This window comes from Nanorana parkeri, unplaced genomic scaffold (assembly GCF_000935625.1).
Source record: "Nanorana parkeri isolate BGI_ZX_2015 unplaced genomic scaffold, ASM93562v1 scaffold851, whole genome shotgun sequence".
Classification (NCBI taxonomy): Eukaryota; Metazoa; Chordata; class Amphibia; order Anura; family Dicroglossidae; genus Nanorana; species Nanorana parkeri.
The window spans coordinates 101006-116628 of record NW_017307119.1 but is presented as its reverse complement, the minus strand read 5'-3'; the positions used below and the strand labels follow the sequence as shown (position 1 = coordinate 116628).

At 44.2% G+C, this 15623-nt stretch overlaps 1 protein-coding gene across 3 annotated transcripts in view; it reads left to right on the top strand.

Moving 5' to 3' along the window:
• SSH2 (slingshot protein phosphatase 2) overlaps positions 1-15623 on the top strand; it is a 215248-nt gene that overhangs the window by 145470 nt on the left and 54155 nt on the right. The window contains exon 1 of one of the 3 annotated variants that reach the window (XM_018565482.1): positions 8261-8458. The exons of the other annotated variants lie outside the window; for them this stretch is intronic. Within the exon in view, the coding sequence (XP_018420984.1) occupies positions 8301-8458 (158 nt within the window). The 5' untranslated portion in view covers positions 8261-8300. Of the gene's footprint in view, positions 1-8260; positions 8459-15623 lie in introns of those variants that run through there. 3 annotated transcript variants of the gene reach the window in all.

Below are 15623 nucleotides of genomic sequence, written 5' to 3'. Positions count from 1 at the left end.
GCCAGAGCGGGGGGGGGGGAGGGTTATTTTATGTAATTGGACACAAGTTCGTTTATATCAGATTCCATAGACCAACATGGGGTCCTATCATTTCATCTTTGCAATGGAGGAAGAAACTGGACAGGCACGGACGTCACAGTGATCTGTACTGCTCTGACCAGGAGGAGATCCATGCACGTATTCCCTCCTGATCAGTGTGAAAGGGGCCTGATGGTGAATACCCAGCTTTAGCTACAATGGTAACCATTATTTACAACAGCTGCCTTCGGTATCCACCTTTGACCCCAATGAAATGATGGCTTTGGGTCAGGATCTTTGAATACTTGCCTTAGTATAAAACCATTTAATTTTCATTTAGAATATCCTGCAACATCCATTATATAACTCTTTATACATTTATTTGGACCTAGCATGCCATTACAGCCACCCTTGGCTGCACAGTGAGAGTGACTTTGTTTTATGTTAGTGTATTTTTATTGTAAAGAATTCTTATTTGTTTCGTAGCTTACCAGGATATATTGTGAAACAATGCCGTATGATCCGATGCTTTAGAAATCCAGTGCTGATTCCAGATGGCGATATTAAAATCAGAGCATACCAGCTACTATATGACGTAATTGAAAAACCTACTGTGTCTGTTGATTGAAAACACTGCACAGTGTGTGCGTTCTGTATTACTGAATAGAATAGGGATGAAAGCCACTAAGTAGACTTAGGGGTTTTTTTTTTTTTTTATAATTCTGTTTAATGCTCCCTGTGCCTAATGATTATAATGCTGTTTTGAGTCGCTGCATAAAGGATGCTATAAATATAACCTACTCAGTATTTCCTGTATATTTGCAATTTAATTTAGAACATTGCAAAAAAAAAATTTCATTGCAGTACATATTTATTATCAACCTATTAATAACCTTTTGTAACCTGCACGGCATTATTACTGGTAGGCCTTGTGCACAAGTATGCTGGCTACAAAACTGTATCAGATGCCTTTGGTACTCTGGCCACGTCCTGTCCAGCTTTTTCAGCAGGGAGTTCTGCAAGCTGCAGCAGTGAATGACTCTGGAGCATCAGACATGGAGTAGACGCTGCAAGCAGTATGCCTGCAATGTGACACAGCAGATGTTCATGCTTGGAGCCCTGTAGCTTTGTCTGACCTGTTTGGGGGGATCTCTGGTCAAACGCTAAAAGTAAATGTGTATTTCTGTATTGGAGTTGTATCCCACTCCTAATAACCATATTGATCTAGATCTTTGTAAACGTATTGAAGATGTCCATAGATGTACTTCCTCAATGCACTGACACAATGTCACTCAGCCCTGTGAATATGCAGTTCCCTGTGTCACCACTGTACCTAAGCCTGTGTCTGAAGTACAACTCAACGTCTGAACAGTGTAACATTATTATTGCTTGCTGAAAGCGATATATGATGGGATATGTAGTCTTGAGAAATCGAGATTGCATCACATCAAGCAGCAGGGAAAGGATTGCAAAGCACACTGGGAGTCCAGGAAGTTGTTAAAGGTGATGGGCAGACAGAAGGCAGCACTCACTACATAAAAGGGATTTTTTCATGTAAGCTTTGATTGCATTATAAAAACAGCACTAGTATGTATTCCTATTACAGTGCTGATATTATAACAGGATAGTAAATGCTGTAAATTTCGATCTTCTTTAACAGGCCATAATGGTAACATGTGCCAGCGACCCCCACAAGGTTATCTCCAGACAAAACATTTGAGTAGAGCAGACAAGGGTTACAATCTGTCAGCTTTTATTTCTGTCTGTGTCTTGGTGAAAAGATACCATTTGATTTCTGACCCACTGACCACATAGAAAGTGAGGGGAAATCTCATAAATGGAGACACATAGAAGGGAATTGATCACAACTGGAGCAGCTGTGCATTACAACCAATCAGCCTCTACCTTGTGTAAAGGTGGCCATACACTTTACAACCATCGCAAGACCTTAGTCTTGCGATGGTTGTAAAGTAATTTTAAAAATTTACGATCTGCCCATCTTGGACAAGCAGATCGTACTTGTGATCATCGGAAGCCCGCCCCCCTGAGGGGCGGGCTTCCGATTACCTCAATGCTGAACGGGCAGTGTGCGCGTGCGGCATTGATCTTACGATCATGCGAAAATCTTACGATTCTCGGCTGGGTTTCTAGCATGCTCCTTAGACAAAAGACGTGCAACCGTACAGTAAAAACGGTTGCACGCCTTCCATACACTTTGCGATTATCGTACGATCGCGGGATTTCCCGCGATAATCGCACAGTGTATGGGCACCTTAACTGAACAAAGTGAAAAGAGAAGCTGATTGGTTGCCGTGCACAGCTGCTCCAGATTTAAATCAATGGGGCCGCACGGCAATCGCTGCATGCATTGTGCAGGACCACGCGATCGCAGAGGTCTGCACTGGGCCTTAAACTGCTGCTGATAGAAATAATGTTGCAAAACAGAAAAAGTAAATCTACTCCCCACGCTGCCGATCCGTGCAGCCTCCTGACTCTACGCGGATCGTCAGAGTGGTAACTATTTACTTTTTCGGTTTTGCAACATTGTTTCTATCTGCTGAATGCATTCATCAGAACCAGTTTATGGGATTGTTATTTACAGCACTTCTCTGATGTAAAAATCTATTTGTGGTATCTATTTACAACACAGGCTCCATTCACATTCAATAAGAAGTAAAGCCAAACTTATTTTTGGCTTTGGTCCTCTTTTGGGTCACAGGAGTTCTTAAGATAAATATCTAAAACTTCTGCACTCTAAAAGATCTAAAAATAATAATGTGCGGCTACCGACACTGAGGATGTGTTGCCACAAACAAAGCTACTGTTTCTTGTTTTTAAAGGAGGACATAAACAAATGTTCTCCTGTGACCCAAGGTCAGCATCTAGTGACCTACTGCCTGCAGCCGGGTAAGATCCCGACAATATTGTCAGAATCCACCCCACTATGTGATTGACAGCTGGCTCTGCCTCTCTAGAGCCAGAGCTCTGGCGGAACAGAGAGGGAAGGGGGGGAAATACCTGCAGGGAGCAGTGACTGACTGTCATCGCTGTGGGTAGGGAGAGGAGCATGAGCTGAGTGATCAGTTTGTAATCGATCAGTTCTCAATCTATAGAGTCGGCATGTGACAGCTGCAGTGTCGCACACCGGCTCTGAGTATTGATAGGAGTACATTTTACTCTCCCAATGCTCCTCCTTTTAGGTCTTTCTGTGCTTCCTGTGATTAACTCACTCAGAATGAATGTACAGGCAGTTTAGCTGGATGAATAGCTATGCAATTAGTTTTTTTTATAAACAGACCCCCTTAAAGCCCTGAGAGTTCACTCCATTCTACCCCCCAAGAAGATTGGCTGCAGTTTGGCTCTAATACCCATGTGGACAATGGCATGGATGCTCGACAGATTGTTAATATGAACTAGATCAAGTAACAGGTATGCCCGGATCTGCAGATGACATTCACCAAAATGCAGTGCTTCCAGATAAGGGGGAAACCTGCTCCAACTTTGCCCTCCTTACAGTGTGGCCAATTTCCAGGCCTGAGCACTGCTGTGTGGGGTGAATGTGTATAGCCCCGAATATGTTCCCAAATGCTTCAGTGGTGAGGAGGGTTAGGAAACCAAATGTGGAGCCTGCTATAATGAAAACCTGTTATTTTACCTAATCCAGGCAAAGTGCAGGTTCACTTCAAGAATCCAGTGTTAATAGAAATATTTGCATATGCCACTTGTTAGAGTCAAGCTGGCCATGCACTGTTCGAATTTAAAACATAACATTGCAGGGGTAAGTGTTTTTCCCCATAGTGCTCTTAAGGGTCATAAGAGGACATATACTAGCGTCCTCCCGTGACCCAAAGCTCAGTATATCGCGAGCTACAGCTCGTGGTATACTGAGACCGCCGCAGGTGGGACAGATCCCGACAATGCTGTCGAGATCCACCCAGCTGCGTGAGTGACAGCTGGCTCTGCCTATCTAGAGGCAGAGCCAGCTGTGCCCGCCCCTTCCCCGTCTGGTCCTCCACTCAGCGCTGGAGGATCGGAGAGGGGGTAGGGGGAATGCCTGCGGGGATCGGTGATTGGTGGTCACAGCTCTCTGCAGGGAGATGATCGAGAAGTGAGCGAGTGACGGTATGTGTTCGCTCACTTCCTGATGAATAGAGCCGACCTGTGACAGTTTCATTGTCACACGTCGGCTCGCGCTATGGGGATGAGTGATTTTCACTCACCTCATAGTTCTCCTTTAATTTGAACATTCGTTCAAAATCGTTGGCCAGAGTATTCGATCATCAATGAGTCAATGTTTGAAAGGCTTTCAAAATTTCGCCCACACGGGCTGCTTTAAAGCATATCTAAACCCAAAAGCACAATGTATTATATTGCAGCTTATCCCTTCTTAAATGTGCTGGTTGCATTAGTTTTCTTCTTTTAGCATTTTTGTTCCTTTATTTTTACCTGATGATCCGGCCAGTAAGTCTGTTATTTTTCAGCTTCCTTTAGGAGATTAAGTGGCAGCGGGTTGAGCAAACCATTAACACTGAAGGGGTGTTCACTTCAGCGCGGCTTTTACCATGAATTTCATACGTTATATCTGACCACACAGATTTCAGCTGCTGCCTAACTTGATTAGAGTAGTGGCGCGAGGTTTCACATCATTCAACACTGAAGGGGTGCTTACAATGGTCAGTTTTTATTCATTTATCTAAAACCTTTATCCCAAAAGGAAAGAACAAAACGGTTGCTGTAACTGCTTAAAAAGAAAAGTTAGCTGCAGTTTGGCTATAATTTGTCAGCCACCTCCTTCTAACACCACCCTCTCCCCAGGGTGAAAATGCTGCTTTCCAAGGGTGGCTGCATTGCTCCTCCATAGAGTGGAGCCACCCTAAGACAGGAAGTGTGGTACTGGCCCGGTCAATAAATAAAAGAGAAAGACCCTAAACAACTAATGCAGCCACCACATTTAAGGATTGGTAAGCAGCAATATATTACATTTTTGTTTTGGGGTTTAGATGCACTTTAAATGGAATTGTAGACATAATAAATAGATGTCTTTTGTTCCCTGCATGTGTGCATAGCAATAAGACATTTGTTCCCAAATAAAAATCACATTTTGCCATTAGCTCCTGCTGATTTTTCCGCATCACTACAGTCAAAAGCGAACAGCTATTAGACCCGTCTTGAAAAAGAAGTATCCTCCTCAAAAAGAGTTGCCATGCTTATGCTTAATTTTCTTCACGTTGCCCACATTCCCAACGGATTCTTTCCCATCTCCTGGCACCGTTCTCCCACTTAAATTCTGCCCACTGTGCCCCCTGACTTTGCCATCACTTCCTGCCTCTCTGCTCACCAGACCGCCTGGCCAGCGCTGCTCATCATTTACTGCACAGCCGACTGTCAGTTCTGCCTCTGACATCGGCTTCCCTGTAAGTAACTCCCCACCAAGTTATTAGGTGGGTAAGCGCATCCTCTTGTCCCAGCCGGCATCCTCTCACCCCAGAGGCTACGCACCGTGCACAGACTGTTCTACAGACTCACATCATGGCTGCTGTCACCTTCCACCGCGCCTCCCACAGTCATCAGCACCTCACTCCTCCGGCTACTCCTGCTTCTCCACTGCTCCAGCCAGCACCACTCCAGGACCCCGGACCCTGCTGATGATCCACATCTGCAAGCTGAGGCCACACCAACAGGGACCACCACCAATTAAAGGAAACTTCACAGATTCATTGCTTCACATATCCACCCTGGGTGAATGCATTACTTTTCATTTTTCTTGGTTGCTCTGGGATATCACACCATTGCTCCTGCACCACTCTGTTTCCCTCTCCCTTCCATTGCCAGAGTGACATCTGCCAGGCCGCTCCTAGACTCCACAGCTTTGAGGTTGCCGAGGTGTTTGCATCCAGTCCGCCAGACATTTTTCCATTGTTCATGACCAATCACATAGCACACACGTGAGGGCAATAACTTACCTAATCCTCCATTTTGCGGTGCCCACCTTTCCACTGCATTAGGTTGTGGTGCTCCTGCTCTCAGTTTTCTTTTCTCCAGATACAGTTCTTTCATGGGACACCCCGACCCGTGACCACCGGAGCCGCACACATACACAATCACCCTTCAGTCTGTTTGGACTGCGCATTTTGGACAATGAACTTTCTTTCTATTAGACCTCACCAACCATCAGAAAGTCAAACAAACGTTCCAAAAATAAAAATGTCCTAAAGATATTCTACTGGTGTATGGCCAGCTTATCTGCTATGTGCCAATGAGGAAATCAGAACAGCCTTGGTCTTCTTATCAGCAAGTTGAGTTTTTAGCTATTACCCACCGGAGTTCATGTTTTCAGTGTTATATTTAGAAATCTTAACTTCCTTCCCACCAGTAAATGATGGAAAAGGTAATTGTTCAAGACCTGAGCATATTTATTTCAATGTGTTTGTTTATAAAGTCTTATCACCAAGATTAGTATTTTTGCTCTGAGTCTATGAGCACAATCTGTGACTTTGTATTGTTCTTCCATGATTGTGTTTATACATTTTAGTGTTTTGTTGTTTTTTTTACAGATATTTGGCTCTTTTTGAAACGAATGTTTTGTGTCATATGTTTAGGAAAGCTCCTACTATAATGGCATAATTAAATCGATGGCAGCCGCCCTCTTTTGTGTCTGTTGGGGAAGGGGGAGGCAGATGTCTCTGCAACAGAACAAAAGTACTTTTGAATGGCCAGATCTCTGGGGCACCTGAGTGGACTGCACCCCTTAGCAACTTGCATGTCCTAACACGTTTTCTTTTTCTGTATTTCAGTATGTGGTGCATTAGCATTAACCTATCTGTGCATTGTGGGGGGAATTTATCAAAACTGGAGCAGCTGTGCACAGCAACCAATCAGTTTCTCTCCTCGGTTTGTTCAGTTAAGATTTGAAAATGAAAGAGAGAAGCGGATTGGTTGCCATGCACAGCTGCTCCAGTTTTAATAAATTCCCTTCTGTGTGTTTAATGCACCCCTTTTACTGGAAATAGGTATGGAAGCACTGGTGCTTCTTAGCTTGTTTCCATATTGTTGTACTTCCTAAAAATACATACAGCAGGACAGACCGAGCTAAGCAGGAAATGCAACTAGAAATTGGTGGTAGAACCAATGTGCCAGCACTGGTTTCCAGGGGTTTGATGACGTGGAGTGTCTTATGTAGTCAGTATACAGCACAGAGAACTGTGAGGTGGGGTGAAGGTAAAGGGGGCCTATACTGTGAGGTGAAGGTAAAGTAAGACAGGCCTTGAGGTGTATGCTGTGAGTTGAAGGTAAAGGGGCCAGGCCTGTGGCATACACTGTGAGGTTGGCTGAAGGTAAAGGAAGACAGGCCTGTGGCATACACTGTGAAGTGGGGCAGGCCTGTGGCATACACTGTGAGGTAAAGGAGGGCTGTTCTGTGCTCTGAGGTAAAAGAAGGGGAGGGGTGGTAGACCTGTGTGTATACTGTGAGGTCAAGGGAGGCAGCCATGTACCCTACACTGTGAGGTGATGGTAAAGGGAAGCTGGTCTGTGCCATACTCTGTGTGGCGAAGGTAAACGGAGGCAGACCAGTGCAGTACACTGTGCAGTTAAGGTAAGCGTGGAGGGGCTCTGTGATGTACTCCTGTGATGTGAAGGTACCGGAGGCAGACAGGTGCAGTACACTGTGAAGTTGGGGGGGAAAGGGGGTGTCTGTGCTGTACTCTGTGAGGTGAAGGTACAGGCGGCAGCCTGGTGCAGTACTGTGGCGTTCAGGTAAAGGGGCTATGTGCTGTATTCTCTGAGGTGAAGGTATCGGTGCAGTGCACTGTGAGTGTGAAGTGGAGTTGAACTAAGGAGAGGGAGGCGGGGTCTGCGGCGCACGCTGTGCGCTTAAGGGGCGGAGTTGTGCCGGCAATCTATCCACAGCGCTCTAATCAGGCACGGAGGAGGCGGCGAGTGGATAATGAATGACACGGACTGCGCATGTGCGGCAGCAGCCAGCTGTTAGCCGGGACAGCAGGAAGCAGGACAGGACGTTCAGTATGAAGGCGATTGGGGTTCGGGTTGACATGTGAGCAACGGGGGTTTTGCACGGGCACCATCCAGCCCCGGTGAAGCACATTGATGTAATCCAGCGATCCGCACACAGAGATCTATCCACGACTGTACTTCTACCTCCACATCATATCAGCCGGGGAGCTGCGGGAAGTTTTCACCGGCTCTAAGAACGTGATCGTCCCAGCCCAGGAGGTCGATGTGCGGGGAGCGGACAGCTCCTGGAATCTGCAGCCGGTGATCATATGTGCCGGTGCGGCTGGGACACGGGACGGATCCCAATGACACTGAGCAGGCTATCCGGGGACAGGCAGGCGGGACACTTGTGTGGGTGCTGCGGGGTGAAGATGATCCCCCACTTCTCTGAGAATGCCGTCATCTCCCAGAACACCATCAACCAGCTGTAAGTATATCTCGGCAATCTGACTTCCAGGATCTCATCTCTCGGGATGGATTTTTACCTCTTTATATCACCTGGGGGGGTCATTCACATATGTGGCTTAGAGCGCATAATGCGTTTTCAGTGTGGGTTTAATGCATTGCATTAGTTTGGCAGAATGCTTTTGTGTGCGTTTGCATCCCAGTTACCTGGAAAATGTGGTCATTTCACTTTTTTTTTAAAATGTGTGAATTGATGCACCAAAAATGCAGCAAGCGGATTTCTTCAAAAACTAAATCACATCTGCAAAGCAGGAGCGAGTGTGTTCCTGCAGCAGATTGCACATTAAACTTGTGGCTGTGCAACAATGGCACCCCAATGCATGGTAACTTATTACAATGCGTTGTGCAATGCACATGAAACTTTTTTTCTATGTACCTTGTGCACACCACAATGCTATGAAGATGTGATCAGGGAGCCCGCTGTCCCTTCCTGCTTCCTGCAGCCGGCTCCTTGAAGAGACGCAATCATGCGCATTCACCGCGGCGCATCATGAGGGAGCCGGCTGCAGGAAGTAGTAAATGTCACACCATGGTGCATGCGCATGATTCCCCTGAAGCCTCCTGGGATGCAGGATAGGAGTAGCCCAAGAGGCCGAGGGGCTATGTGATTCTTGTCTGGGTGAGAAATCCGTAAACAAATGGCCGTCTATTGTGTGAACTGTACCGAGTATGATGTAGCAGCATCATGGTGTATCGCAGATCTGGACAAATCTCAGGAACCAGGTCACCAATGCTACTTAAAAGTTACCGCTGGCACCTTACGTTTAAGGCTTTCTCTAGTTGTCAGTGGAGCTGGCTCCTAAATAAAATCTTCTCCTGGACTAGACAGACTGACTCTTGAATTGCAGATGAATTTGTCCACCCCGATGTAGCAGAATTCATCTCACATGGCCACACAGCGCTCTGTTTGTATGCGATTGATTGCCTCTTCTTGGAAGCCATTGCATTTGTGTGTGTTGTGATCACTGCTGTTACCAATGAAGCCCTTGTGACTTTAGAGCTACTAAATTACCTGTGTAGCCCCAGCCTTAGTCACTTGGCCATCTCAGGCTGTATGGCAGGCAGTACTCGGTAATGGATCCAATGGACAAGTAATGGATCAAGCAGTAGTCCTACATGAGTTAAAAGAACCAAAATCTCTTTAGAAACTCCATATAGTACATCATGGCAAGTGTTGCTTCTCACAAGTACTGCCTATTGTTGTTTTAGAAAACTATCCATGTTTTAAATAAAATTGTGGTTGTAAAAAGTTTTTATTTCTGAAGTTAGAAGATCTAAAACTTCCAGGCACCCTTTTTCTATTGGTTCTTTGTTGCAGATTATACAGAGCGCTGTCATGGGCCGGTACATGGACATGGAATAGACCTTGTTTGGTGCTGGCTGCAGTCTCTAGTAATATACTGTAATTACGGCGGGGAGTGCTGCGAGGGATAATAATGTTTCTCCCAGATGATGGTTTCTTTTGTACATTATTATGTATAATTTAGTCATTTTTCTAGATAGTTACCCTCCCTTTTTAATGTGATATCCCAGGGAGCCTGTCCCCTCAGGGCACATAGTTTCATCCACAAGGACAATGGGTCTTCTAGAGGCCTCCGTGCCCACTTCAGGGAATCTTGCCATGGGCGCCTATTGATGCAAAAATTAACTGAAAGGGTTTACTTGTTTCATACAACAGAAGTCTTGTACAATAATGAAAGGCTAGCATGTGCTCACAAGTAAATCTCTATCTCTTGGGTGCCTACTGTATTGAGGAGGTCAGATCCCTTGCATTGTATTTTTATATTGTATGTTACAAGCGTAATAAATGTGCTTATTTTAAATACACGGAATGGCTCAGAGTACTATAGTGACACTAAACTCAGGAGTTAAATCTAAAAAATACATTCAAGTACCTTAACTATTAACAAAAATGTATCTTATTTGTGTATCACTTTGCTGTAGATCCTCCAATCATTTCTGAATTGCTGCTGACACTGTCCTTCTTTCTGGAGGGTGGCTACTTTTGTTCCCATGGTCCCTGTGTGTGCTGTAAAGTAGACACCACTCCAAGATCACTGCTGTGATAGACTACAATCTCAATACAAATGAGTAAACTAAACATGAAACTGTAATCCATCACGGGAGTGAGCTTGGAACGGTGACTACTTTACAACACACACGGGCCATGGGGAACAAAAGTAGCCACCCTTCAGAAGGAAGGATAGTGTTGGCACCAATTCCGAGATGATTTAACGATGTTCAGTGGAGTGATGCACAAATGAGACACATTTTATTAATAGTTCAGGTACCTGAAAGCATTTTTAAGATTTAACTCCTGAGTTTAGTGTCACTTCAAGGGCTCAGTCACACTAGATGCAGTGTGTTCCGGCCCTATTTTGGCCGGAACGCACTGGCTCGCATTGCGGCCGGCTCACTTTTTAGTGGGGTAGGAAGGGTGCGATCAAAATGCTACAAGCATTACTTTGTTCACATCGCACAGGGCCGGACCGCAGGCAATGTGCCTTGCGATCCCGTGCCGTGGAGGGCATGGCTACGGCGCCATTAACTTGAATGGCCCGCCACACCTCCTCCTACCCCACTAAAAAGTGAGCCGGCCGCAATGCGAGGCAGTGCGTTCTGGCCAAAATCGGGCCGCAACGCACTGCATCTAGTGTAATTAAGCCCTAAAGATTCTTTGTGTTGATGATGGCGTTTGTATAGGCAAATATGTGTCTTGGAGATAGTTACAGTGTGTACTTATTGCTTCGTTAGTCAACTTTGGATCTTTGCCTTGATGATACAGTTTATAATCTGGATGTAAACAAATAATATCTAACTTCTGAACATCAAAGGCGAGCAACCTGGCAAGTGCACAGTAGTTTTGTAGTAGGTGTTTTACAGCATGTATATTCTGTAGGCTGTATGGCATCGACTTGTAAAAGTTTGTGCTGTGCAGCTGCATTTCCAGCTTTTGAGCGATGCTTTGACAGCAAAATAATTTTGGGTGTATCTGAGATTTAAGATCTGTATCAATGTAGCATTTAGTTGTATGTTGCAAATGGCCCAGAGATATTTCAGCTAGATGAGGGTTTCTCACGTTAAAAAAAATAAAAATAAAAATCTGTTGTACTTTTGAACATCTTATTGTGTGAACAGGATATTGTGCAGCGTAGGTGTTGATGCAAATGAGATGCAGCATCTTTACATTAGAAGTACAAAGGAAACATCAGTGTATTTTATCAAGTTACCTGATCTCAAAAAGATTCAAATATTTGGCAAAATTAAAAAGGCAACTCCTAAATGTTTTGTGTATTTTGGTGTTTATTTGAACTTTGTGTGATTTTTATTTCACCACGCAATTAGTCTGCTTCTAAAAACTCAGCCAAACACACAACAAAGTATGTGGTGGGAACAAGTCCTTAACAGAAATCTGATTGTGATGGATATTTGCATTTTCAGCTAGTAGCCTTTTGTAGCTATGAGATAAGAGTCGTACTAGCCGTGTCTGCAGGACACACAAACATGTACTCTTGTATGATGTGCTTGTTCATGGATAACACTGGGAAGGGAGCGAAGAGTTGGCCTTACACTAACATATTCCTAAACATTGTGGACAGACGAATCTCCTGCTGACAGCTATTCTACTAAGCAGCTGCTGGAGAAGATTAGATGCAGGCAATGTTCAGCAGAACATTCTTGGACTGACTTCTTTGACAAAAGTTGATTGGAAAATCAACTTTTGTTGAGCAGAGGGGTGCCATCTAGGTGACCCATGGCTCACTTTTTGGTTGGTTCATTAGCAACTGGTCAAAATTTGCTTAACTCTTGCAACATCCACAGTGATCCCAGTACATATTGATTTTACTGTTTTTGTGAACAGTTTGGTGGTCCTCATTTGGCGCATATGCCCACTTTTAGCCAAACTTAGTTCAGGTGGCTGATCTCTGCAAATAGGCCATCACTTGATACCATTTCAAGCTGGTGTAGCTAAAATTGGTGTGATAATTGCTTGTGATGAAAAATGTGGCGCCGAATACATGAATCATCAGTCAATGCTCATCTCTGCAAAGGGAGGGTAAATCTGAAGTGTAACAAACAAGGCAGTACATGCATACAGCGGGCCCTTGATATGGTCCTTCAGCTGAAGTGGACCATTCAATAACTTTCAAGTCTACGGAATTAAAGTGACATTAAACCCTCAGATTTTTTAACATAAAACAATACTGTAATGTGCGCCTTACTGTAATCCATGGTGGTTTCCCTTCTCTTTGCTGCTCTTCCTTTTAAATCTGTATCTGTTCTCATGCTGGGGGAGAACTTCTGTTTTGCAGCAGACTGCCTTGTCTCTGAAATGGATACATGGTGTCTGTGTGAAGGTTCACAAACTGAGCCAGCACTACAGGAAGAGGCACTCAGCTGCAAAGGGAAGTTCTCCCCCAGTATGAGAAGACATGAGGATTTAAAAGGAAGAGCAGCAAAGAGAAGGGAAACAACCATGGATTACAGTAAGGCACACATTACAGTATTGGTTTATGTTAAAAAATCTGAGGGTTTAATGTCACTTTAATTTCCTAAAACAGAAAAACTTTTGACAAAAGCTCCACAATCTAACATTAACAAGCTGTCTGTGGCTCCAAGAAAGTGAAATTGCCTAGGCAGATATGATCTTCTTGGTCAGCTGTAGGCAGGAGGAAGCAGTTACACAATCTTCTCTCCCTAGTGATCAATTGTCTTTGGGTTTGTGTTGATGGCATCAGTTTGAGACAATTCTGAGATCATTCAGTATTTATTGACGGGTGCATTTGACCTCCTCCTGACCTGTATTTAACTTGCATCAAGTGGGTTTTGCATTCCCATATACTTGTATGAGAATGTAAAACCCACTTGAAGTGAAGAAAAGCCTGTCAACATTGGGCCGAACTTTGTGAGAAGCTGCAGCAGATGTACGAATCCTAGTGTCTGTGTAGGACTTTGTCATCTCCGCAAAGTAGATGCTGACCCTAGATAATGGTTGACAAAAGATGGCGCTGTCCATTTGATGAGAAAAGCAGATTAGGGCATTGTCGGGTAGAGTTGTGTGATCTCTGTGAGAGCGAATACATACCTGGAAGCATTACACTCTATATGGCATGTACAGGAACAGGAAAAATGCATGATAACAGGTCCACTTAAGACCTCAGACTGCAGCCTGACATGAGTTTACACATCATATCAAGGCCCTGTTGACTCGGGATATGGTTTTGATGCAGTTAAATGCACAGAAAATACATAAAGATCTATGATCGTCTAGTCAATGGCGTGTTTCCTTCTACAGCTTTAGTGCCGTTAACAACAATGGTGCAGATTTCATCAAACACTTCAAATGTAGTTTCATATGCATTTCACCACTCCAGAAACACTGTGGACTTGGCCTAAAGATAATGCCAGTTCTCGTTCTGTTTTGTCTGGTTTAGAAAGCTTTGCTAAATCTGATCTTCATTGTGATCCCTTCATTTCAGTGGGTTTGCTAAATATAGTGACCCGTCTCCTGGAGTCATTCAGCTGTATGGTGAGAACCCTCATTTCACCTTGGGGTAAACAGATCAGTCACAAGGACTTGACCTTTTGTCAGGACAGTAGGAGTAGTGACTTTGCAAAAGTTACTTTGACACATGCAGGCAGTGTTCTCTCCAAATACTGCCGGTCCTTATCTCCACTCGGCTTCCTGTTTATACGCATGCACACATTGAATTCTTGTGTGGAATATTTCTTTGTCTTATTAGATAATATTGTAGCAGCAGACTTCCTCTGTGGTGAGACATTGTACACATCCTAGGGAAAAGTAGGTGAATTTTAAATGTGTTCACATAAAGCATGCATATCCTGTGTTTAATCTGACTGCAAATACTGTGCAAGTAACAATATCCTCAGCTTGGATGATGAAAGTTTAGTACTTTTACTTGCAGAACATATTCTCTATCCGTTCTCAACCACGGTTCCATAGAATTATAGAATACCTATAGAGGTGTCTTTGGGGGTTTCTTGACAAGTGAGCATGGGTGGATTAAACGCTTGTCTACACTGACTACCAGTTTAAATTAAATGGTTTATGCGAGATGTTTTCTCTTGGATTATTAAACCTGTACAGGCTTATGTCAATTCTAGTTCTCTTTAAGACGTATACAAGTGCTGGATGCATGTCTAGCACTCTGAAAAGCAGGTCGGGATCTACGTAACCCATGTTTCCAGGTTGCCTTTTAGGAAACCAGTAGAAGTGAACCAAGACCGCATCAGTGGTGTAACCCAGCCTTTCTCAACCGGGTGCCCTCTTGCTTCCTCAAGGGTCCCTCAAAGTTTTCCGTCCCCCCCCCTCCCTCCCGCGTCCTCTACCATGCTGCAGCAGCTCCTGATGTGATGGTAGAATTCTGTTGTGAAGGGGGACACTGACATAAAAGGGGTTCTCGATTTATTGGGGAGAGGACTTCAATGTAAAGGAGGAACCCCTACTTTTTAGCATGGGTTTGCCCCTTAAAAATCCATTAAATTTTAGACTGCGGTGCATACATTTAAAGGGTGCTGCGGCTGAAGAAAGCTTAAACTTCTCGTCTAACCTATAGCAACTGCTCTTGTTTGTTATGACAAAAACTGTATTACACCCTGCGGGCTAATTCTGACTAATTGATACGACTTGTCAAACTTTATTCCAGATTATTTCCGGAAGCCGACATGGTAGTGTTGTCACTCTAGAGCAACCGTTTTAGATTCTCCTTTTCTCCAAAGTGCACTGGAAGGAGGTTCAGTCACTTGTACTCATCTTCTTTCTTGTGTTAGAAGGTATTTGTAGGCTTCAGTAGCCGAGCAAGCTTTCCTTTCAGATTTTATTCATAATAAGAGTTTTTGAGTTCAGCCAGTGCTGCTTGTTGAATATATCCAACCGCAGGCTTCTGTCCTTGAAAAGCAGACAATACAGACTAGTGCTATTTACTTTTTGAACATGGCCCACATTTCAGTTTCCTGCATTTAGTATCCAAGTAACACCTGCTTCTAATCTTTGTTTTGCCTTCCCTTTGTATGGGATTGGCTTTTAGGTGGCAACCTATCAACCAGCACAACAAGAAAAAAACGTTCCAAGGTTCTAGGAGCCTTTAAGAACACAGGACATAGGG